The 25,356-nt window shown below is 40.1% G+C and overlaps 1 protein-coding gene across 1 annotated transcript; it reads left to right on the top strand.

The window, feature by feature from the left end:
• Nucleotides 1-807: 807 nt before the first annotated feature.
• Nucleotides 808-25,289, top strand: adgrg3 (adhesion G protein-coupled receptor G3). Its single transcript, XM_081358969.1, has 12 exons — nt 808-892; nt 1,455-1,521; nt 1,642-1,732; nt 1,970-2,146; nt 2,320-2,448; nt 2,553-2,601; nt 11,581-11,672; nt 11,792-11,907; nt 12,015-12,286; nt 20,553-20,649; nt 20,730-21,016; nt 23,797-25,289. Exons 1-12 carry the CDS (start codon nt 832-834, stop codon nt 23,913-23,915), a joined length of 1,557 nt encoding a protein of 518 aa, XP_081215095.1. The 5' UTR covers nt 808-831; the 3' UTR covers nt 23,916-25,289.
• The last annotated feature ends 67 nt before the right edge of the window (nt 25,290-25,356 follow it).

The raw sequence follows: 25,356 nt of genomic DNA on the forward strand, positions 1-25,356 counted from the left end.
AAAAAAAATCATATTTTCTTTGCGATATGCAATTTACTCTAAGTGAAAATGGCGATAGATTCTATTTACACTATATATGTAAAAATAGCAGTACTTTCTTTGCAATAAGTATATGTAAATGCTATTTATACTTATAAATAGTGGGAGATATATTTGCACCTCAGTGTTGTTATACATTAAACGGTGTACAATAATAACATATAGAGTATAAATTATTATATTTATTAAAATTATTAAATGGATGCCGCCTTATGGCATATAAAAAGCCCTCCCTAGCCCTAACCGATAAACACTTTATTATTAAACACACATTAATTCCACTTTTTGAATGCTTTCTTAATTTTTATTGATAATAAATGCCTTTCCGATCTAATATGTGATGGGAAAAGGGAGTAAAGCGAGTTCAAAATAAGGCTGATTTGCATCAACTTGCTTTCACGCACATTACCCCGGCCTACACTATCGACAGTCCGGCGTCTTCTGTAGTGTTGTCCTGTCCAGCCGACACCAGTGGGCAGTTAGTGTAAATAGCCTCTGCCAACAAGACGGGCTATTTTACTCTTAGTGTAAATAAATACTCCGAACAAATAATGCAATTAATAGTTTTATTGATTTTTTATTTTATTTATCCGTTATTAATTTAGTAATGCCTGGATTGTTTTCACCTTAAGATCACATAGGTTTGTGTTGGTAAGTTCTTGGTAAACTGCATAACGGTTCCTGAAGTTAACAGATATGTTGCACAGGAAGCCACAGGAATCACATGACACTTTTTCAGAGAGGCTGACAGATGCCACTAGCACTAGAGGAGTAGAGCATTCAACAAGAGAAATGAGAGGCTTCTGCTGTTTAGTTCTTTGGATATATTCCTCCACAATATGGACTGGAACTTGTGAGTATCAATTTCAGCTCCCAATTAGGAGTATAATCAACTCAACAAATGTTGATAATAATCACGTTTACACTATTGTGATTTACTTTCTTGGAGTGCTGGTAGATTACTTACGAGTTGTAGTCAGTTACTGATTCCAAATTACATGACAAAAATTGAAGTTATAACATAATCGATTCCATTACACATTTAAAGTAATATAATCGAACAGCTTTTTGATTACTTTTGATCATTCATGGGGTACTTCAAGTACATATATTAGAAAATTTGAAAGATTAAAAAAGGAGAATCAATGAATTATGAATAATTTACTGCCATTGTGAGAATAACATGTAATCAGTAAAAAAGTAACTGTAGTCTGATTACGAGTATTTTAAAACGTAATATAATCTAATTACAAGAATCTGATAACGTAATCCAGATTACATGTATTCAGTACTAACCAGCACTGCTAGCATGTAAGAATTTTTATCAATCTTTGTGAATATGTGTTTGAATTTAAAGGTTTGGGTTTTAATTTAATACAAAGAATATTTACCACCTATAACATCGGTTTCTACAGGTTGGGCTTTGTTTTGTCATGAGGTTCCAGACGAATGTGAAAAATCTGAACATGTTCCAATTCCACTGTAAGTTATTTTATCCAAACATCTTTTAACAAGTGAAAAGTTTTTAAATGATTTAAACATTTTGAGATGTCAAAAATGATGTATAAACAGAAAGCTTGGCTGTGTGTATTTTTTTAACAGGTGTATAGAACAGAGCATGAGAAAATGCAACCAAACAAGATCGCGACTAATTAGGCCAGACTATTGCTTTAAAAAAATTCCCTCCTCAGAGGTAAGATTAAATATCGGTACTTCTTAAACATGATATATGTAACATTATACAATCCACAGACAAAGTACATGAATAGTCACATCATATAAATGTATATTTATTAGCTGTTCTAAAAATATTGATGCATATTATGGCAAATTAGACAATGGTCTGATTGATAAGCATGTAAAAACAAACTGTATATTAACAGAAGTTGAACTTCAAGTTTCATATGGTCTTGGTTTTTACATTACATAGGTCACGCACTGGTTTGTGCCTTCAACATTGTTTCGGCACCTATCACAGGATGCAGAAAATGGATGTACAATCAACATCTCCTCCGAAGCATTACAAAGGAGCATAAATGAACAGGGGGGAAACAAAGATTCAGAAGTGAATTTGATTGTGTCTCTTCTCAATGAGAACATCTTCAGGGTAAGCAGCAGTTCAGACATCGAGGTGCACAGAAGTAGGCCTACTTTATGTCTGTCCTCCAAAGACTTGTTTAATTGTCAAATTAAATGTGCATTTATCTTCTTTGTGGAACATCTGCATGTCATAACATTGTTTTTTTCTTCGGATCATTTGTCATTTTGCTATTGACACAGAAGGGAAGTGACCCAAATGAGACAGACCCAGTATTGCATGGGCGAAACGTGTTGGGAGTTTGGCTTGGTGAGAATGAAATTCACAATCTTTCTCAGCCTATTCAGCTCAGATTCAAGAATAGCAATGAGGTAAGATGCTTTAATGCAACAGTAAAAATACAGCTTGGCCTTGTGGCTTTTATTTATCAACTGTCAGTTTTCACTTCTATAAAAGTACAACTTCATAATTGCAGAATGAAAGTGGACTCTGTGTCTACTGGCATCTCGATGAAAACGGCAGAGGTCAGTATGATTTTCACACCATCTTCAGAGCGAAAAATGTATTATTAAGCATGAAACCTCTCTGCATAAACTGAAACAAATGTACTATCCTACAGCATCTAAGTCAATGCCAAAAGCAGTGCAATGTGCATGTGCGTGTTTTATTTGAAATATTCATTTGAAGAAATGATTTTTTCCCACCTCAGGCCCAAAGTAACAGCCCCTTAATATACACATTAGTCGTCAAAAATATGTTTTTTTTTTGTGGTTGATTGTGAAACTATTACACCAGTGCACAAAATGTAAGCAAAATCTAGTACCAATAGTAATTCATGGTTACTACCTTTAAGCCTAACCTGAAGGCTCATTATTTCAGCCCCGTCATATTTTGTAAAATTGGAATTCATTTAAATTCTTTGAATTCTGGTTCCTTTTATTAAATCACATTATAGTACTACTAAAAAACACGAAACTTTCTTGTCGGGTGCCAATTCAAAATACTTTAGGGTTGTATGCAACAAGAATGAAGATCAAGTAAGTCGTTCTGTGAGAAAATAGCAGATAGTTGATGGAAAGCAACTCCTGTCTGAGGTTTTTTGACAGGAAAAAAAAAGGGCAAAGTTGGTCTTATTTAACCACTGTATGGTTATGTGTCATGTGAGGTTACCCAAGCTTGATTTTCAATGTAGTTAAAGTTTATTTAGGGCTGCCCATGACGAATGATTTTCATAGTCAACTGGTAGTCGTTCATTTAAGCCATTCGTTGACTAGTCACAACTTTATGATATTAATTTGGGGCGGAGCTTCAACAGCTTGTGCCCTTTTACCTCACAGAGACATGCATTGAAAATTTCTAAAACTTTTAGCCTTTTATGTTCAAACAATGATGGAGAGATTCAAGTAGAAGTGACAACATGTAGAAGCAACAGGACATTTCTGAATGGTTAGTTGATGATTTTAGATAGTTTATGTGTAGTTCTCTTCTAGTCATTGATTAGCATATTCTGTCATGATAATCTATAAATGGTGTTCCTGGGGCGGGGTTTATGCAAATTTTAGGGTTGGTGATGTCACTAACCCGGGAGGAATGTCGTGTAGTCCCGACCAGCCATTTGTTGTAGTCCTTAAAAAGCGATTTCTATAAAAGCAAATATCTCCCTTTGCTTTGAACTTTGAGCGTCGTAACTTTGCAGTTGTAGTTTATGCTCAAACAGCAACATTACACACTAACTAAAGTTAGAAAGTGAAATCATAATCAACCACCCCTTTAAAAAATCACTTTTCTAGACCTTGTGCTTTTTTTCCGTTCCATTTACCGGCGTCTCGTGTTTTTAACAGCAAAAACACGTTCTGTGTGAACCGGCCCTAAGAAGAGAACATGTGTTGTACAGCATTTTCACCCCTTGTCCCGCACATTGCATATTGAGAAAATGTCCCGCATTTTCATCAGTCTATTGGTTTTTAATTATCATATTAAGAAAACGTGCATGTGTTCTTTTGCCTTATTAAGAAAGCATTTTATTTATTCTTTTTGCGCCGTAGTTTTTCCCCTGTATTTACCAGCGCTTCGTCAGAAGTACAAATACAACGGCCGTTTTTTAAAGGGATACTTCACTTTAAAATGAAAATTCTGTCATCATTTACTCACCCTCAGGTTGTTTCAAACCTGTATGAATTTCTTTCTTCTGCTGCACAGAAAGATAGATATTTTGAAGAATGTCAGTAACCAAACAGTTAACTGGAGCCATTGACTTCAATAGTAGGAAAAAAAAAGTACTATGGAAGTCAATGGCTCACTGTTGTGTTGTGGTGGCTGTCAATCAAAATGTGGACCGGTGATTCGTTCCATGTGTTCCCTGTCAGAAAACAAATGGATTATTTGGTCAATTTAAATTAACTTAATTGTTAAATAACTAAATAAATAATTAATTTAAATGAAATTAGTTAATTTGACAGAATTTATCAACTTGTTGCCTGCTGTGGTTGTTTTAATTCACATCATTTCTAAAAAATATAAAAGTTTTTGGTTTAATACATTCTTAATATAAGACTGTCAATGATCTAATTTCATGTTGTTTTATATTTTATTTGTTCATTGTTTATTTTGTTGGATTTTAGTTGGACTTGGTCAGAACTGTTTCAAAAATAGTAAAATAAAGGCATGTTATGTTACATTGTGATGTAATGGTGTTTTCTGGAAGGGACTAAACAACAAAGTAGTTTTGGTAACCCTTCCTTTTACAGTCCCCTAATTACTAGGTATTTACCTGGTAAATATATGGTAAGTTATAGTTGGTTATTGGTAATTACCACAGGTAACAAGTATGTAAATGCAGAGAAACTACACATATAGTAAATTATAGTATTTTAGTGTGTAATTACTTAAGGTGATTAGTATGCAATTACAGAGAAACTACCAGGGAAAAAACACCACTGTTAAATATCAACTCAACAAAGTACTGTGTACTTGTTACCTGTTTAGGTTGGTAATAACTCAGATTTAATTGTGTACTTCCTCAGAATGTAGGCAGACTATTTTTAGAAACACCTCCAGTATTACCCATTACTGGAGTATTACCCATTACCCTAAGGTTATGTTGGTAACAGTCCATGTTTATTTATTACTACCTTGAAATTAAGACGTAGTTTCCAATAAATTACCTTGTCTTACATAGTTGTTGTTCATTGCTACACCCATTTATAGTGGGTTAATCAAATAATTGGTAACACTTTAGAATACTGTATCTTACTTACTGCATAACTAATAAGGCATTATTGAGGAACTAATAGATAATTATTTATTAACACTTAAGTCACTACTGTTAACTACTAAGGAAGATGTGTTAACTAATTAGTATGTAATAGAATTGTATGATTGTGTTAAGTTTAAGTTAGTTAATCAATAACTAATGAATTATGTCATAACTCTTGAAGAACTATTATTAATTATCTATTAATTAATGTGCAAGAAAAATAACTAAGAAGTAACTACTAATGAACAGTCATACACAGTGGTTACTACAATAAACCGTTTTATTTTAGCAGTGGAGTGGTGGATGAAGTACACAAATCAAGTACTTGAGTAAAAGTACAGATAACCCAATAAAATATTACTCCAGTAAAATTATAAACTATTGGCCTATTCATTTTCAAAATTACCTTAGTAAAAGTATAAGGTAATTACTTGAAAAGTAAAAAGCACTGATCAATGTTTTTTATTTTATTTTCTAGACAGTTTTAGTCATTCTTCAGCACTAATAAGAAAGATAAGTGCAGACATTTACTAGGCTATATATTGATCTGCAAATAAGCAAACTTTTTATTTAATTAGCAAAATGTATCATAATGTATGATAACTTATCTATTTTACAAAGGTTTAGATAATACCGTTAATAATGTGTTTTTTACAGTAAGTTTGATTTGAGTCAGAAGTATGTGGCAATTCTGTATTAATTACTAATGAGTTCCCTATATTCTCACTTTAGAATACTGTTCCAGGTTCCAAGAAATTCCTGAAGAATTATCTAATAATTATTTGTTAATTACCAATTAATTTCCTTATATGTTCACTTTAGAATACTGTTTCAGGTTATAAGTAGCCTAATTCCTGGATAATTATTTGATAATTATTTATTAATTACTAATGAGTTCCCTATATTCTCACTTTAGAATACTGTTCCAGGTTCCAAGTAATTCCTGAAGAATTATCTAATAATTATTTGTTAATTACCAATTAATTTCCTTATATGTTCACTTTAGAATACAGTTTCAGGTTATAAGTAGCCGAATTCCTGGATAATTATTTGATAATTATTTATTAATTACTAATGAGTTCCCTATATTCTTACTTTAGAATACTGTTCCAGGTTCCAAGTAATTCCTGAAGAATTATCTAATAATTATTTGTTAATTACCAATTAATTTCCTTATATGTTCACTTTAGAATACAGTTTCAGGTTATAAGTAGCCTAATTCCTGGATAATTATTTGATAATTATTTATTAATTACTAATGAGTTCCCTATATTCTCACTTTAGAATACTGTTCCAGGTTCCAAGTAATTCCTGAAGAATTATCTAATAATTATTTGTTAATTACCAATTAATTTCCTTATATGTTCACTTTAGAATACAGTTTCAGGTTATAAGTAGCCTAATTCCTGGATAATTATTTGATAATTATTTATTAATTACTAATGAGTTCCCTATATTCTCACTTTAGAATACTGTTCCAGGTTCTAAGTAATTCCTGTGGAATTATTTGATAATTATTTATGAATTACTAATAAGTTCCCTATATTTTCAGTTTCCCTCAGTCATTGCCTCAAACATGAATTTACTCAATGGCATTCTATGCTGAGGAAAACAGACACACACAGTACTGTATATAAAATATAAAAACTAATCTGAGGTTAGTTTTGTATGACTGTTCATTAGTAGTTACTTCTTAGTTATTTTTCTTGAACCTTAATTAGTAGATAATTAGTAGTAGTTCTTCAAGAGTTATGACAGAATTAATTATTTATTGATTAACTAACTGTTACTGAACACAATCATAAAAATATATTACATACTGATTAGTTAACACAAATTCCTTAGTAGTTAACAGTTGTGAAGAAGTAGTTAATGAATAATTACCTATTAGTTCTTCAATAATTACTTATTAGTTATGCAGAAAGTAAGATACAGTATTCTAAAGTGTTACCAAATAATTTACCTTACACTTACCTGGTAACTACCCCGCAGGAACAGTTTCCCTGATGTCATGGCACATCTTAAATACTGGGTATGTTCTTGCAGATGTTTTTACAATTTACTCAGTAAGTAAAGTGCAACTGTACTGTAAAATGAAGCCTTGTTTATTTCCATGGTATTACCGGAATTGTACCATATAACTTGATCATTCCCTTTATATAGTCACAATTTTTTACCTCGTATGTCCTGCAACGTTACCAAGGAAAACATGACAATTTACTCAGTAAGTAAAGTGCAACTGTACTGTAAAAGGAAGCCTTGTTTATTTCCATGGAATTACTGGGATCTTACCCTATAATCTGTAATAGCTACGTAACTGTAGCTATTACAGATTATAGGGTAAGATCCCAGTAATTCCAGGGAAATAAAAAGGCTTCCTTTTACAGTAACGTTACAGTTTCACTTTACTTACTGAGAATGTTCAACGTGATCTCATGATAATACTTGCGTATTTTTACGTAAAGTGTAATTCTACCATACGTACATTTACTTACGTTTTATACACACAGAAACGTATAATACTGACGTATTTACAGCACTAAAACGTAAAATGTTTGTATTAACAGCACAAAAACATAAATTATTTACGCATGAACAACTCTACCGACGTACATATTTGTACGTATTCTTATTTATGCATATTAAAATCGTGGCATTAATGTTTTGACTCTATTGCATTCAAATGTCTTATCAATTACGTTTTCAGTCGCATTTATGCAGTTTACTCAAGAAATAGACTAATAACATTTCGCTCTGTTCGTGCCTTCTGCTGCAAACTCGTTTCGGAGGATTAGCCGTATGCAGTTAAACAAGAATACACTTTAAAACCTTAAAAATACCTTATTTAATCGTTTAACCATTTTAATATTTAGTTTATTTACAGTGAGACAGAAAATGCGTTTTCTCCAATAGATACACCAAAACCCAACATAAATTCACAAAAGACATCAATTTTATTATAGCCTACTTGATATAATCCAAATCTTTAGAATCCATACGTTTGCAAAAAAGAGATCCAAATTCAGCCCTTTATCCAGTGAGCGATCTTCATCTCAATTTCACAGACTACCACAACAGCGCAGTCTGTAACTTCATGGATTACTCATTTAAATACTGCTCTGTAAGTTACCTCATTCAAAACTATTATTCTGAAAGAGAGGACTGTGACTGCAACACATCGTCATGTGAACGACCTTTGGTACCGGTTTTGACATTTTCGCAATAAATAAATTATTGTGATTACACGTATGTTGTTTTTCTTCATAATTGTAGCCTATGTAGTTTTCTATCTTTGAAAATTACGTATTAATACTACGTATTAACAATGAGACCAGGCTGGAATGTTTTAGTTAAGCTGCAGAACACACGGTAAAAGTTTGTGATTTCAAAAATGTTTAAGCAGTAGCAAAGGATGTGGTAAGAGTCTGGTAATACCATGGAAATAAACAAGGCTTCCTTTTACAGTACAGTTACACTTTACTTACTGAGTAAATTGTCATGTTTTCCTTGGTAACGTTGCAGGACATACGAGGTAAAAAATTGTGACTATATAAAGGGAATGATCAAGTTATATGGTACAATTCCGGTAATACCATGGAAATAAACAAGGCTTCATTTTACAGTACAGTTGCACTTTACTTACTGAGTAAATTGTAAAAACATCTGCAAGAACATACCCAGTATTTAAGATGTGCCATGACATCAGGGAAACTGTTCCTGCGGGGTAGTTACCAGGTAAGTGTAAGGTAAATTATTTGATTAACCCTCTATAAATGGGTGTAGCAATGAACAACAAGGTAATTTATAAGACAAGGTAATTTATTGAAAACTACCTTTTAATTTCAAGATAGTAATAAATAAACATGGACTGTTACCAACATAACCCTAGGATAACTACAAACCTAACTTGAATTGATGGGTAATACTGGAGGTGTTTCTAAAAATAGTCTGCCTACATTCTGAGGAAGTACACAATTAAATCTGAGTTATTACAAGCCTAAACAGGTAACAAGTACACAGTACTTTGTTGAGTTGATATTTAACAGTGGTGTTTTTTTCCCTGGTAGTTTCTCTGTAATTGCATACTAATCACCTTAAGTAATTACACACTAAAATACTATAATTTACCATATGCTTACCAGGTAAATAGTAGTTTCTCTGCATTTACATACTTGTTACCTGTGGTAATTACCAATAACCAACTAAAACTTACCATATATTTACCAGGTAAATACCTAGTAATTAGTTTGTAGTTTCTCTGCATTTACATACTTGTTACCTGTGGTAATTACCAATAACCAACTATAACTTACCATATATTTACCAGGTAAATACCTAGTAATTAGGGGACTGTAAAAGGAAGGGTTACCACTACTCATACCCAGCCCAATTACTACTCAAAACCAGTCCAATTACTACTCAAAACCAACCCAATTACTACTCAAAACCAGTCCAATTACTACTCAAAACCAACCCAATTACTACTCAAAACTAACCCAATTACTACTCAAAACTAACCCAATTACTACTCAAAACCAACCCAATTACTACTCATACCCAGCCCAATTACTACTCAAAACCAGTCCAATTACTACTCAAAACCAGCCCAATTACTACTCAAAACCAGCCCAATTACTACTCAAAACCAGCCCAAATACTACTCAAAACCAGTACAATTACTACTCAAAACCAGCCCAATTACTACTCAAAACCAACCCAATTACTACTCAAAACCAGTACAATTACTACTCAAAAGCAACCCAATTACTACTCAAAACCAGTACAATTACTACTCAAAACCAACCCAATTACTACTCAAAACTAACCCAATTACTACTCAAAACCAACCCAATTACTACTCAAAACCAGTCCAATTACTACTCAAAACCAACCCAATTACTACTCAAAACCAGCATTACTACTCATACCCAGCCCAATTACTACTCAAAACCAACCCATTACTATTCAAAACCAGCCTAATTACTAGACTACTTAAAACCAACCCATTACTACTCAGAACCAGCCTAATTACTAAGCTACTCAAAACCAGCCCAATTTCTAGTCAAAACCAACCCATTACTATTCAAAACTAGCCCAATTACTACTCAAAACCAGCCTAATTACTAGGCTACTCAAAACCAGCCCGATTACTACTGAAAACCAACCCATTACTACTCAAAACCAACCCAATTACTACTTAAAACCAGCCCAATTACTACTCAAAACAAGCCCATTACTACTCTAAACCAGCCCAATTACTTCTCAAAACAATTACTGCTCGAAACTAATCCAATCACGTTCCGGGTCCCCTGATAGAAATCATGTTCCGGGTGGGTAACAGTCGCATTCTGGGGTCACTTCAATTCATGGACTAAAAACAACAACCCGCAGCAACAGTGTAAAAGTAGCCCAATTCAGCAGGAAAACCACAGACTCGGCAACACTGTCTGAGGCTGATGTAATTCCCGCACTCCCCAAAGACATAGCGTGCAACATCAATAAGCGTCCCTCTAAACGAAGTACCTTAAATAAAAGATCCTATACCCAACATTACATGACTCGTGTAAGTATTTACTATATAATGATAACTAAATACATTTAACCCCATGGGATTTTTTTTTGAGAAGTTCACTATGGTTGAAAAAAAACATTTTTTTTTTTTTTTTTTTGGTTACATCCACACATTCAAGTTACAAATGGCCGCACATGCTCTTACGTTAAAAATAAGGTGGGTAGAGAGAAATGCAGGTTAAAAATATTTAATGTACAAATTTAGTGGCTAAGTATAAGTGTAAAGTGGCTAAGACTACTACTTACATTTTTTAAATGCTAAGCCATGTTTGAGGTCGATGAATGTTTGGCGAACATTTGGATTTTCTGTCATGGAACAGTTGTATTAACAATCTGTCCATCACAGACTGCATGACTTCATGTGGATTTTCTTTTTTATTCTGTAACTAACTACCTCTGCAACCAAGCCTCTTCTCATCAACTAAAGTTTAGTTGATTAATACGGGGGTTTCACTTGTGTTAACCTGATGTTGACAGGAAAGATAGTGTGAAGACAAGAAAATAAAGTGGAACAGTATTTGTAGCATCTGCAACATCAGTGTTTCCTGAGAATGACCTGTATTTTGTAACAGTCATTATGAAACTAATGTCCTTATTTACAGACAGTTCTCATTCGAATAGATGTTTTTGCATTGACTTAGTGTACATGCAATGTGTGTGTGTGTCTGTTTGTCAGGTGACTGGAGGACAGACGGCTGTGAGACTAGCATTGACAACGGAGACTTTGTGTGCAGTTGTAATCATCTGAGCTTTTTTGCAGTGCTCATTGTAAGTGCATTTGTCATAAAATGGCCTTTTTTGTTTTTAAAAACACTGACTTTCAGATTAAGCTTGGCTGCTTATGACTGATTTGAATGCACTCTTTTGTCCTCAATGTTTCCGAAAAGACTCCTCAAATTCCTGAAGGGTCCCATATAATCCATCTCAACTACCTTTCATACGTTGGCTCAGCCCTTTCAATCGCATTTACAGCCCTTATGATTGTCATGTTTCTGTGCCAAAGGTAAGCTTATTATTAATTCGGACACATTTTTTAGACACTTGACAGTTTCAGAATGAGATGTTCTGTGGTACAGATATACATAATGTATCTCACCATCCTCTCAACAGGAAGAAGCAATGTGAGAACTCAGTCTTCATTCATGTTCAGCTCTCTGGTTCCTTATTCTTGCTGCACATCTCCTTCTTGTGTAGCGTGTGGTTTTCGGGTCAAGGGGACACTGAGTCAGTGTGTCAGGCTCTAGGACTTCTCCTACACTGGTGTCTTTTAGCCACTTTCACTTGGACAGCCATTGAGGGCTTCAACCTGTACCTGCTGCTGGTGCGGGTCTTCAACATCTACATCAAGAGATACCTGCTTAAACTAAGTCTTGTGGGATGGGGTGAGTTCAAATTCACATTCTGAAGTCAATATACACCATTCCCACATTACTCAAGTGCCCTACAATTTCCACAGAATCCAGTCATTAAAAGTGGAATTTACTGTATAACGTGGAATGTCACAGAATTTGGCGAAATTTGGATGAATCAAACAAAAGTAGGGCTGTACACTTATAGGGGTGGTATAATGCCCCTTTCACAAGATGTAAAATAAGTCTCTTATGTCCCCAGAGTGTGCATGTGAAGTTTCAGCTCAAAATACCCAACAGATATTTTTATATAGCATGTTAAAGTTGTCAGTTCCCTTTCGTTGTCACTCCGAGTTACGTCGGATGACGACGAATGGGGTTTCGCTTAGAAATCCTATCATCTTCGAGTATTAAAACACGAGCCAATGGCAAAGAAATGCCATGGGTCTGCGGAATTTGCATAGCGTAACTCCGCCCCGCCCTGGGGGTATATAAGGAAGTGCGCGAGCAGAATGCAGATATGTTTTCGCTTCGGAGCCAAGTTGATGTACTTCACTCCACAGCCAAATCCTGAGTTCATCTCTTCATCTCTTCGAGACGAGCCTCTCTCCAGGTGTTGGTGTGACAGCGAGTTCCAGCGAGTGCACATTCCCTGCTGATCTGTGCAGTGATCTGCCAGAGTTTGTGTGTTCTCTCCCTGGTCGCTTCAACACTCTGCGGAGAAATCTCCTTTCATAAAAGAGCATTGCACGCGGCACGTCTTTTTAAAGATGCCTCGCCCGTGCACTTCTGGTTGCGGTCTATTTGTGTCTGACTCTGATGGGCACAATCGCTGTCTTGTGTGTCTGGGTGTTGAGCACGCTAAGGCAGCGTTTGTGGATGAGTCATGTTCCCACTGCGGGAACATGCCCATCGCACGGTTGAGATCGAGACTCAATGATCTTAATGTGAGAGTCCCCTCATCCGCACCCCGATCTACTGGTCCCGAGAGGGCTGGTACTTCGGCTGGCGGCCAGGGTGATCTGAGGGTTACAGTGTGGAACAAAGCGCCGACTATTCCACGCTCCACACTGCCCTCTGTTCCCGTGCAACCCGCGAGCGTCCGAGTGGAAACCGCTGTACAGTCCTCTGACTTGCCGCGAGTTTCATTCGGCGCTCCAGAGGAAGACTCAATGTCGATTGCTGCATCACAAGGTGGGCAGGAGTCCTCGGGAAGTGAAGATTCGGCTGTGCTGCCACCCTCGGGTGTCCCAGCATTGCCCGAGTCTGATCCCGAGATGACGGCCATGCTTTCCCGGGCCGCCGCGGCGATCGGTCTTGAGTGGTCCCCGCCACCTGGGCCGGTTCGTTCGCGGCTGGATGATTGGTTTTTGGGTGCGGCTGCTGATCCGCGTCGGCGGCCAACCCCAATGCCTTTCTTCCCGGACGTGCATGAGGAGGTCACGAGGTCCTGGAAGGCACCATTGTCTTCCCGCGATCGCTCGGCGACCTCCTCCGCCTTGCCTCCTCTCGATCAGGGGGCTGCCAAAGGGTACACTGGGGTTCCCCAGGTTGAACGCTCTGTTGCGATGCAGTTGTGTCCTCAGAGTGCTTCTTCCCGCGGGGACCCAAAGCACCCCTCCAAGGCCTGTAGGTTCTCCTCCACCCTTGTGGCGAAGGCCTACAGAGCTGCGGGGCTGGCGGCCTCCTCACTGCATGCCATGGCGACACTCCAGGTCTACCAGGCCCAGATGTTGCGTGACATGCACGAGGGGAGGTCTGACCCAGCACTCTTTGATGAGTTGCGTGCCGCCACCGACCTTGCTCTCCGAGCGACGAAGGTGACCGCACGCTCGCTGGGTCAGGTGATGGCCACTTCGGTGGTCCAGGAGAGACACCTATGGCTTAACCTGGCTGATATGCGGGAGGCCGAGCGGACCCGGTTCCTCGACACCCCCATATCCCAGGCTGGCCTGTTCGGCGGCGCAGTCGAGGACTTTGCCCAGCAGTTCTCGACTGCCCAGAAGCAGACTGAGGCTCTAAAACACGTCCTGCCCCGGCGGCCCGCTGCTTCGGCAGCGCAGTCGTCGGCACAGGTGCCTCAGCCCGCTCGCCGCCGAGGGCGCCCTCCTGCGGCTCCCGCCCCTCCCGATCGGCCCCAGCAGTCCGCTGCTTCCGGGTCGCGTCGGAGAGGAAGCCGTAGGAAGGCGCCACAGCCCTCTCCCGCCCCGTGCCCCGCTAAACGCCAGGCCAAACGGCGCTCCTGAGACGGGCTGCTCAGAGATGGCGTTGAGTTCTGTTCAGGAGCCGGTTGCAGGGCCGCTCCTTCCCCCGGTGGAGGGCCGGGGGAGAATCCTTGGTTTTCCCATTCCCGCTGCTCGTCCCACGACGGGCAGCACCCTAAAATGGTTAAAAAAAGAACTCACTACCCCATCTCTGAGCACACGGAGTGTGCGGATGAGAGCACGCGCCGCCCACGGGCCACGCTCCTCTCATCCCCCTCTGTCGCCAGACCCCTGCCAGAGCACGCCCCCGTGGGACGCTGGTCCTCCCCTGGCCTCCTCTGGCAGGACGCGGCTAATGACCGTGCCCCCGCACCGGGCCGCTATGCCACCCATGTCTGGGCCGGTCATTCCGCCTCGCTGCACCCCCGACGGAACGTCTGTGGTTCGTATGACCCCGCTGGTGCACTTTCTGGAGGCCTGGCTAGAGCTTCCCAGACTGTCCCGCTGGGTCGCGAGAACCATCAGGCTCGGCTACGCGATTCAGTTCGCGCGATCTCCTCCCCGCTACAGCGGAGTCCGCTTCACTATGGTCGGTGGCAATGCCCCTGTCATGAGAGCGGAGGTCGCTACCCTACTGGCGAAGGGTGCGATCGAGATTGTCCCTCCAGCCGAAATGAGGTCCGGCTTCTACAGTCCTTACTTCATCGTTCCGAAGAAATCGGGTGGGTTACGACCGATCCTGGACCTGCGCGTCCTGAACCGCTCCCTTCACAGGCTGCCGTTCAAGATGCTCACGGCCAAACGCATTTTCGAGTGTGTGCGGCCACAGGATTGGTTTGCAGCGATCGACCTGAAGGACGCCTACTTCCATGTCTCCATCTTACCTCGACACAGACCGTTTCTACGGTTTGCTTTCGAGGGGCGGGCATACCAGTACGCGGTTCTCCCCTTCGGGCTAGCCCTGTCTCCTCGCGTCTTTACGAAGGTCGTCGAGGCAGCCCTTGTTCCCCTCCGGGAACACGGGGTTCGCATCCTGAACTATCTCGACGACTGGCTGATCCTAGCTCACTCTCGAGACCAGGTTTGCGAACACAGGGATCTTGTGCTCCGGCACCTAGCTCGTCTGGGCCTTCGGGTCAACTGGGAGAAGAGCAAACTCTGCCCAGTGCAGAGGATCTCTTTTCTCGGTATGGAAATCGACTCGGTCGCCATGTGCGCGCAGCTTACGAGCGAGCGCGCGCAGTCACTGCTGACTTGTCTTCGCCAGTTCGAGGGCAAGAGTGCGGTCCCACTGAAACTTTTTCAGAGGCTCCTGGGGCATATGGCATCCGCAGCCGCAGTAACGCCGCTCGGATTGCTTCATATGAGACCGCTTCAGCTTTGGCTTCGCGATCGAGTCCCGAGGTGGGCATGGCAACACGGCAAGCTCCGGGTCCCAGTGACTCCGGCCTGCCGTCAGACCTTCACCCCGTGGTCGAACCTCAGCTTTCTACGGGCCGGAGTGCCCCTGGAACGAGTTTCCCGGCATGTTGTTGTCTCAACAGATGCCTCCACCACGGGCTGGGGCGCCATGTGCAATGGACATGCTGCCGCGGGCTCCTGGACAGGACCCCAACGCCTTTGGCATGTCAATTGCCTCGAGTTGCTGGCTGTACGTCTCGCTCTGCACCGCTTCCATGCGTTGCTCAGGGGTCAGCACGTACTAGTCCGATCAGACAATACCGCAACAGTAGCGTACATCAACCATCAAGGTGGTCTACGCTCCCGCCGTATGTCGCAACTCGCCCGCCACCTCCTCATATGGAGTCAGAAGCATCTGAGGTCGCTTCGAGCCATTTATATCCCGGGACACCTGAACCAGGCGGCCGACGAGCTGTCTCGAGTTCAGCCTCTCGCTGGAGAATGGCGACTCCATCCCCGGACGGTTCAGCTGATTTGGGATCAGTTTGGCGACGCACAGGTAGACCTGTTTGCCTCCCACGACTCGTCCCATTGCGTCCTGTTTTATTCCCTGACCGAGGGCACGCTCGGCACGGATGCACTGGCGCACAGCTGGCCGCGGGACCTACGCAAGTATGCGTTTCCCCCAGTGAGCCTTCTTGCGCGGACCCTGCGCAAGATCAGGGAGGACAAGGAGCAGGTTATGTTGGTTGCTCCTTACTGGCCCAGCCACACCTGGTTCTCGGAACTCATACTCCTTGCGACAGCACCTCCCTGGCCAATTCCTCTGAGGAAGGACCTCCTTTCTCAGGGACGGGGCACCCTTTGGCACCCTCGTCCCGGTCTTTGGAACCTCCACGTGTGGCTCCTGGACGGGACGAGGCAGGTTTGAGTACCCTACCACCAGCGGTGGTGGCTACCATCACTTCCGCTAGAGCATCGTCCACGAGACATGCCTATGCGTTGAAGTGGAACCTCTTCGTCAACTGGTGTTCTTCTAAACAGCAAGAACCCACGAAATGCCCGATCAGTGTCGTGCTTTCCTTCCTGCAAGAAGGGTTGGAGCGAAGGCTGTCTCCCTCCACCCTGAAAGTGTATGTTGCCGCCATTGCCGCACATCACGAAGCAGTTGAAGGTAAGTCTCTGGGGAAGCACGACCTGATCATCAGGTTCCTGAGAGGAGCGAGGAGACTAAATCCTCCTCGTCCTCCCCTCGTACCCTCTTGGGATCTCTCAGTGGTTCTAACTGCCCTGCAGAGCGCTCCATTTGAGCCTTTGCAATCAGTGGAGCTTAAGTTCCTGTCAATGAAGACAGCACTCCTGGTTGCATTGGCCTCCATCAAGAGGGTAGGGGACCTGCAGGCATTTTCGGTTGACGAAGCGTGCCTGGAATTCGGGCCGGCTAACTCTCACGTGATCCTGAGACCCCGGCTTGGATATGTGCCCAAGGTTCCTACCACACCCTTTCGAGATCAGGTAGTGAACCTGCAAGCGCTGCCCTTGGAGGAGGCAGACCCAGCCTTGGCACTGCTCTGTCCAGTACGCGCCCTCCGTGCTTACGTAGACAGAACGCAGTGTTTCAGGACCTCAGACCAGCTCTTTGTCTGTCATGGTGGGAAGCTGAAGGGAAAGGCTCTCTCGAAGCAAAGGTTGTCTCACTGGATAGTGGACGCCATTGCTTTGGCTTACCAGCAGCAAGGTCGACCATGCCCCCTTGGTGTGAAGGCCCACTCCACTCGGAGTGTGGCATCCTCTTGGGCTCTAGCGCATGGCGCCTCGCTAACAGACATCTGCAGAGCTGCAGGCTGGGCGACACCTAACACATTCGCGAGATTCTACAATCTCCGAGTAGAGCCAGTTTCTTCTCATGTACTCGCTTCAACTAGCCGGTGCTAGATTCTGCTCAGGTGTCTTCGCTTGCTCGCCATTCCTCTCCACGGACGGGATACGTGCGATATTCCTCAGGTGAGCCTCATAAGCCCTGAGTCTCCTCCAGCACTGACGACGTCAACGCCAGAGTTATGCCACCGGCAGCTTTCGCGCTTGGCTAGGTGCCTCCATGTGCATGGTTCCCTTCGGGCGACCCCCACATGTGTATTCCACTGTAAGCCTCTTTGAGCATGTGTCTTTCCCTTGGCAAGCCACCTTGCCACCCCTGGGGTTGAAATATTCCACCTGCGGCTGGACACCCCAGTGTTACTCCGTATGCAGCCCTTCGGGGTCATATGTGTATTCCAAGTCCCCCCCTTCGGGTTGGGCATGATTGCATATTTCCACTGGATATGCTTCCCAGTGTACCTTGGTATCCCTGTGTTAAGTAGGACTCCTTCGTCCGTGCTAGTTTCACGACAGGGAGCTCAGACTTACGCAGGGCACTGGAAGACAGTCGAGAGGTGGCGTGATTATACGGGAACCCCATTCGTCGTCATCCGACGTAACTCGGAGTGACAACGAAAGGGAACGTCTCGGTTACGTATGTAACCCTCGTTCCCTGAGTAGGGAACGGAGACGTTACGTCTCCCTGCCACTTCCGCTGTACCGCTGGAACGCCTGAGTTCAGTCTCGGCTCCTCAGCGAAGACATATCTGCATTCTGCTCGCGCACTTCCTTATATACCCCCAGGGCGGGGCGGAGTTACGCTATGCAAATTCCGCAGACCCATGGCATTTCTTTGCCATTGGCTCGTGTTTTAATACTCGAAGATGATAGGATTTCTAAGCGAAACCCCATTCGTCGTCATCCGACGTAACGTCTCCGTTCCCTACTCAGGGAACGAGGGTTACATACGTAACCGAGACGTTTTTGAGGGTGAGCAAAAACACACCGTTTTGTGTCTGTTCCTGTAAATGCAAATGAGCTGCTGCACAGGGGGCGGAGCTTCAAGAGCTTTCACATGGACATGCACTGAAAATGTCAAAAACTTTTAGCCTTTTATGTTCAAACCGGATTCAGACAATAATGGAGAGACTCAAGATGTGACAACATGTAGAAGCAACAGGACATTTCTGAATGTTTAGTTGATAAATTTATGTAGCTTATGTTTAGTTCTCTTCTAGTCATTGATTAGCAGATTCTGTCATGATAATCTACACTGTAAAAAAATTTTACATCCCCAAGTCAAAAATTTCAAGTGACCGATAACATCTTAATTTTTCAATTAGTCTGACGTATTATTTCTCATTGAGCCAATGTTAACAGACTATTGCAACAAGAATTTCACTTGGGCCAATGGAAAAATTTCATGTTATCGGTCACTTGACATTTTTGATTTGGGAGGGTTAGAATTTTTTTTACAGTGTATAAATGCGTTCCGGGGGGCGGGGTTTATGCAAATGTTAGGGTTAGTGATGCCACTAACCCGGGAGGAATGTCCTGTAGTCCCATACCAGCCGTTTGTTGTAGTCCTTAAAAAGCAATTTCTGTAAAAGCAAAGATCTCCCTTTGCTTTGAACTTTGAGTATTGTAACTTTGCAGATGTTGTTTAAGCTCAAACAGCAACATTACACACTAACTAAAGTTAAAAAAGTGAAATCATAATCAACCACCCCTATAATCAAAATGCAATATGAAATATAGCTGCAATCAGCAATTATGTGGCCAAGCACAAAGAAGGCATGACAAGTCATGCCATCATGGCTAGGAGATTCAGACCAACTGCAACAATGAGCAATTTAAGACATATTTAGATAATTTTAGGCAAAATGGCTGAAAAATCATAAATAAAGGAACTAGTAATTTGATTTAATGGTTTATCACTTTCGATCAATAGGTGGTGCTGTGACCAAATTGTTGTGGTGTGGTCAGAGTGAGGTGACAATGGCATATACAAAGTTTGGTGTCAACGTGCCAAAGCATTGCAGAGATACAGCCTCAGAGTCGTTTTGGTATCATGCCACCAAATTTGTCGATGCGTTTTACAAAAACAGTTTTGGCTATCGACACGAAATCCATAACTTTTTGCCGGCATGGTCTGAAGATGACCTGACTCAAATTTGGTGAAAATCGGACGAACGACCTAGGATAAGTTAGAAAAAATAATGTTTTTTAAAGAAAATCAAAATGGTGGACAGGAAGTTGTAGTCCATGGCAAATTGATATCTATGTTCTCGACACCACCCAAGGAATCTATTAAGACCAGTATCATTACAATAAGCTAATTAAATCCAAAGTTATTAGCATTCATGGAAATTTCATTATAGCTTTTGACCACAAAGTGGCGCTGCCAAGAAACTTTTTCAGCACCTTCAGGGCATGCAATCGAATCATTCTTGAGCCAAGGAATCAGAGGAAAAAATAATTCAGTTTTTTTAGCCCTTACGGCAGAAACATAAGTTAAACTTTGGACAGTTGGTGGCGCTAGAAGGATTGACATAGAGACTCCAAAATTGCTGTGGTTAATGTTCAGACTGTCCTCTATCTGTGTACCAAATTTCATAACTTTCCCACAAGCAGTTCATGGGCGGCCATAAACTTCCAGAGCAGAAACCGGAAGAATAATAATAATAATAACGCCAATTATTACAATAGGTGCTTATGCATCTTCAGTGCTTGGCCCCTAACTAGCGTCTTTGAATATTAAACCTCAAAAAGACTGGATGTCTCTGTGTGAATAAGCATTGTGTGTATCTATTTACTGTATTAATCTTCTCCCACAGGTGTTCCCACGTTCACAGTGGTGATATGCGGTGTGACTAAAGCGTATGGCAAATATTCCTTTCACATGGATAAAGAGAACTCGACAGCCACACCAATGTAAGGTCAATCTATTCAAATGACACTGCACTTCTCTTTCTGCGTCATCTCTCGAGCGTGTGTGTTTTATTATGGTGTAGATGCTGGGTGACCACACCGATAGTGAGCTACATTACAGTGAACGGTTATCTGGGACTGGTGTTGCTCTTCAACATGGCCATGCTGGCGGTGGTGCTGCGTAAGATGCGTCAGCTGAGATCACAGGCTCCTCAGGATAAAGACCATCAGAGGAGGGCATGGAAAGACTGGGTGTCTCTACTGGGACTCTGCTGTGTACTGGGAGTGCCCTGGGGTCTGGCCTTCTTCACACACGGCCCATTGAGTCTCGCTTCGCTCTATGTTTTCACCATTCTCAACAGTTTTCAGGGTAAGAACTCGTTTCAGTGCTCACTGAAACAAAAGCATGTGTTAATGAAGGACAAGCATACTCAGGCCTAACTGGCTCTTTCATGAACAGGGTACAAAAAAAAAGAACAAAAAAGTACAAATGCTGTTCTTTTGAGTGAAAAATATCAGATATAACATATTATAGCATGAAAAGTTTACAAGTTTTAAATGTGAATTCAGGTTTTATTTTATTTATTTATTAATTATTAGCTAGCGTAACTTAGGGTGGGACACTTTCCATACGAAGCAAAAAAAAAATCAGAAATTTCCCAGGCTCAAATTTATGATTTAGTTAATATTTTTTTCTGAAGAAAGACAAACATAAATAGTGAGGAAAGCCTAAATATTAAATGTAATGAAAGTATATTTACTGAATAATCCACTATTTTGTAGAGGAGGGTCATAATGACCATTTTCACCAGAGATTTGGAGCCGAATACAGGAGGGTAAAAGGACTTTAGAAAGATGGCAGCATCATTATTTTATTTTTACACAGAGATTGGTAGATCTATAAGTAAAATCTGTTTACTTTAGCAATCTTTGTCGCATTAAATGCCAACTTTAAAAGACAGTATATTCTATGCAATTGTGTTTATAGAAAAATCAAGATACATGTCTAGTTTCAACATTATTTATTGTTCAGATATTCCTCTTTATAATAAAAAGAGACGCAAATTTGGTTTTTAGCCACTGAAAATGTGTATAATTAATCAATTTCCTCATGAAGCCGCAATAAGATCTCCATAAATCTGTGATTGAACCATCGAGGGCCTTTCAAATGAAGATACCAAAAGAAAAGTTTGTTAAGAATCAGAATTTAAAAGGATATTAAGATATCTTTAATACTTCTTGAGTTGCATGCAGGCAAACTGGCTGCCATCTTTAAGTTATTTTTACCACCCTGTAATTTGGCTGCAAATCTCAGGTGAAAATTGTCATGAATTACTCAGTCAGTGCATATACTGTACATTTATTACATTTAATATTTTGGCTTTCTTCTTCATGTATGTATTTCTCTCACCAGAATTGATCAAAATCAAAAAATTTAGCCACAGAATGATCCTATATCAAAATCTCATATCATTATGAAATTCCCAAGATTTTCCCTTCATAAATCAGAAGTAATACTCAAAGTGAAAATGGCACATGTATTAGCGCTGGTTGTGCCGTGACGGAGCCGGATGGGGGTCTGGATGAGATTTTGCCAAATAAGGATCAACATATTCCTGGATTTTTGTTGATCCTGGAACAACATGTCTGAAAATGTAGTCCTAACACTATCCCTACCCCTAAACCTAACCCTACCCTAAACTTGACATACACTGTAAACTTGTCCCTCCAATCTGATTGGTTGATTGGAATATTGTTCCAGGATCAAAGAAGATGTTAATCCAGGAGCATGTTGAAAACTTGACTCTTGACATCACTGACATCTGATTGGCCACCCTAAAATTTAATTTCATTTTTATTTCACCTTATTGAAAAAAGCCTTTATTTTGGCCTTTAACTTGAGAACGTGCCGCGTCTGCTGCGCATTGTAGCCTGTTTGAAAGAGGGCTGCCGACTCTCATGCATTCAGCCTGACACACACACTGTTCGTACACTCTCACACGACACATCCATTTTCACACGCGCAGTGAAAACCACAGCAGAACATGAGAGGATCCTGATAATGCGCTGACTGACAAGACAGTGCACGCTCTGAAATTAATCATGTCTCATATAATCTCCAAATCAGTGTTTCAACCACGGAAGGATGTCAGTAAAACCACGCCAGTGAACAAAGTCAGGCAACATTATAGTTTTATTTCAGAAAAGCCATTCACTCTATAGTTAATCAGAAAAATGTACTCTAGAGAGGAGCATTTTGCAATAAAAAAGCACTATAAATTCATTATAATCTACTTACTTAACCTATATAATTCAAAAGTTGTATGCAACAAATCACTCTAATAACAGGGTTGCCTACAGTATATACCGGTAGTTTACAACATTAGTTGAGAAAGCATCTATAGCATATCTATAGCATATCCATATATCTATAGCATCATTTATCCAAATTAATCAATATTGAATCACAAGCTTATGAATCATAATTTCAAAAGGAGGAATAAATCTAACAATCGTTCATTTCTGCGTTTTTGATGCCAGGTTAGGATTTTACACACATTTTCTGTCATTGTCAATAAACCAAAAAGAATTTGTGGAAATTTGGTATGCTATGTTTTGGGTTAGAAATAGTTTCACTTTTACATGCAAAAACACTGGTTAAAAGTGGACACCCATGTTTGGTTTGGCCTATTAACAAACCAAAGTGTGTTTGCTGTCTTTATCAGTTTATCACCCTAAAAACTACTTGCCTATATGTTCACTTGTGGAAATACAACATAGATATTATATTTAAAATAATTTGTTAAAAATATGTCAGATTTCTGGCAGCAAGAAATAATAATAATAATAACCATGCAATGAAATCAAAATGTAAAATTGGAGTTAAATATCAAAAGAATTTCAGAAAAGATTTAAACTTTGGAAAATATTCATATTTTGACCTTGTGAGGTGGACAAACAATATTTTCTGAAGATTAAGCTTCTCCTTGCACTGAGCATTTGTTGAAAAAAGTCATATTTTGTATCCTTTTTGCATGAAGTGCCAGATGTTTATTTACTAGATTTGTGTTTTTGGCCCTAAATGAACAATGTGAAGCAGAGGCTCAAAAAGTGTAAAATGACATAATCACTGTTCTTTTCATCCTCTAGGTATCTTTATTTTCATGTGGTTTTTGATTCTCACGTGTCAAACACGGAAAGAGAAACAAATCTCATCTAAGGGCACCATTCAGGTCAGCTTCCAGAGCAATGAAGATGTGACAAGATAACCAACGGCCTATAGGAGTTTTAAAGGTGGATCCATCAAAACTTCATGTATTTCTTTTGTATTAATATTGTACTCATTCAGATCTTTGTGATTTTTAACCTGGGGTCTGCAGAGCCTTGGGAGACTGCAAGGGGGCGCTATAGGAAATCTGCATATAGTTTTAATATGGGGGGTATTTATTTCTAAATGTTGATATATCCTTTTTTAATTAAATTCCAGAATAATTTTTATTTTTTTTTATTTTCACTGGCTTACTATATATATATATATGGGTGGGAGACATGACATGCAATTCTACCCGTCCATGATGTCATAACCAAATAAAAATGGGTATTTTTTAAAAATATAAATCTTCATGTTGTTCCTCAGACAAGATATTATTACAGCATACCATAGCTGTAGTTGGTGTATAAAGACCTCTACTTCAAATTTTTATCTAAACATCAAAATTGTCATGTGGTGTGACTGTCCAGAATATGTGTGACCTTACTAATATGACAATATATATCAGCAAAGTATAAATAATTGATAGATTTACAGTTTAAGTAACAGAATTAGGCCATTTCAACAGACACAGAAAGTGTTGATGTCTGTGTATGATTTTAAAGCAAGTTCTGGCCAAATACATTTTGTCCGTAAAATGGGCTTCATATGATGAGACACTGCAATCTATATTTTGAACGGGTAATAATTTGGATATCATTATGATGAAGAGGTCCACACTCAACCAGGAAGTTGCAGTTTCATCTCTGGAGTGGTTTGCAAGGTCAAGAGTTGAGTTCTGGCTTTTTAATTTTTAATTAAAAAGCTCTGTATCTGACATGCTCACTAGTGGTCAATGTTTTGTGTCTTATGGTGTGACATTATTTACATAAAAATGAAACACTTTTATACAAATTTTACTTATTAATTCTTAAAAATCATTCCTGCCATGTGGCAATTTACATGCTAAGTATAAGCTAGCTGTTTTTAGTTAACCAAAAGATTAGCCTAACTGAGCAAAACGTCATATGGTGTGACACTGTATCATATGGTTTGACTGTTTTTCTAAGTCACACCAAATGATATTTTTGTCACACAATATTACATACACCTTTTTTAATGATAAATAAATAACTATTCAAAACATATTCAATGATAATAGTGAATGTTTAATAGTGATCATTAAATTACCTATACAATGAATGTATTTCTTTTCAATTTTATACTTAATTTAATGTTCTTGAAGTGAGATGGTGTTTGATTTACTCATATTTATGAGTTTCTTATAATTTTAAAAGTTTTAAAACAATGTTAGTATGTTTTTTGATTAATGTTAACTGAATTGAATTAATTGAATGTTGAATGCAAATAAAATACAGTTTTTTGCATTGACAAATTGTGGAGTGGTGCAGTTTATCATATAGCGTGACACTATATAATTTGGTGTGACTTTCAGAATT

This window comes from Scardinius erythrophthalmus, assembly GCF_964197995.2.
Source record: "Scardinius erythrophthalmus genome assembly, chromosome: 2".
Taxonomy (NCBI): domain Eukaryota; kingdom Metazoa; phylum Chordata; class Actinopteri; order Cypriniformes; family Leuciscidae; genus Scardinius; species Scardinius erythrophthalmus.

What these genes read in the sequence shown, in the direction of transcription:
- adgrg3 (XM_081358969.1), top strand. Translation starts at nt 832, where the DNA reads ATGAGAGGCTTCTGCTGTTTAGTTCTTTGGATATATTCCTCCACAATA. An exon ending in AAAAAATTCCCTCCTCAGAG is followed by an intron (nt 1,733 to 1,969) that starts GTAAGATTAAAT and finishes TACATTACATAG; the next exon opens with GTCACGCACTGGTTTGTGCC. An exon ending in TCTCGATGAAAACGGCAGAG is followed by an intron (nt 2,602 to 11,580) that starts GTCAGTATGATT and finishes TCTGTTTGTCAG; the next exon opens with GTGACTGGAGGACAGACGGC.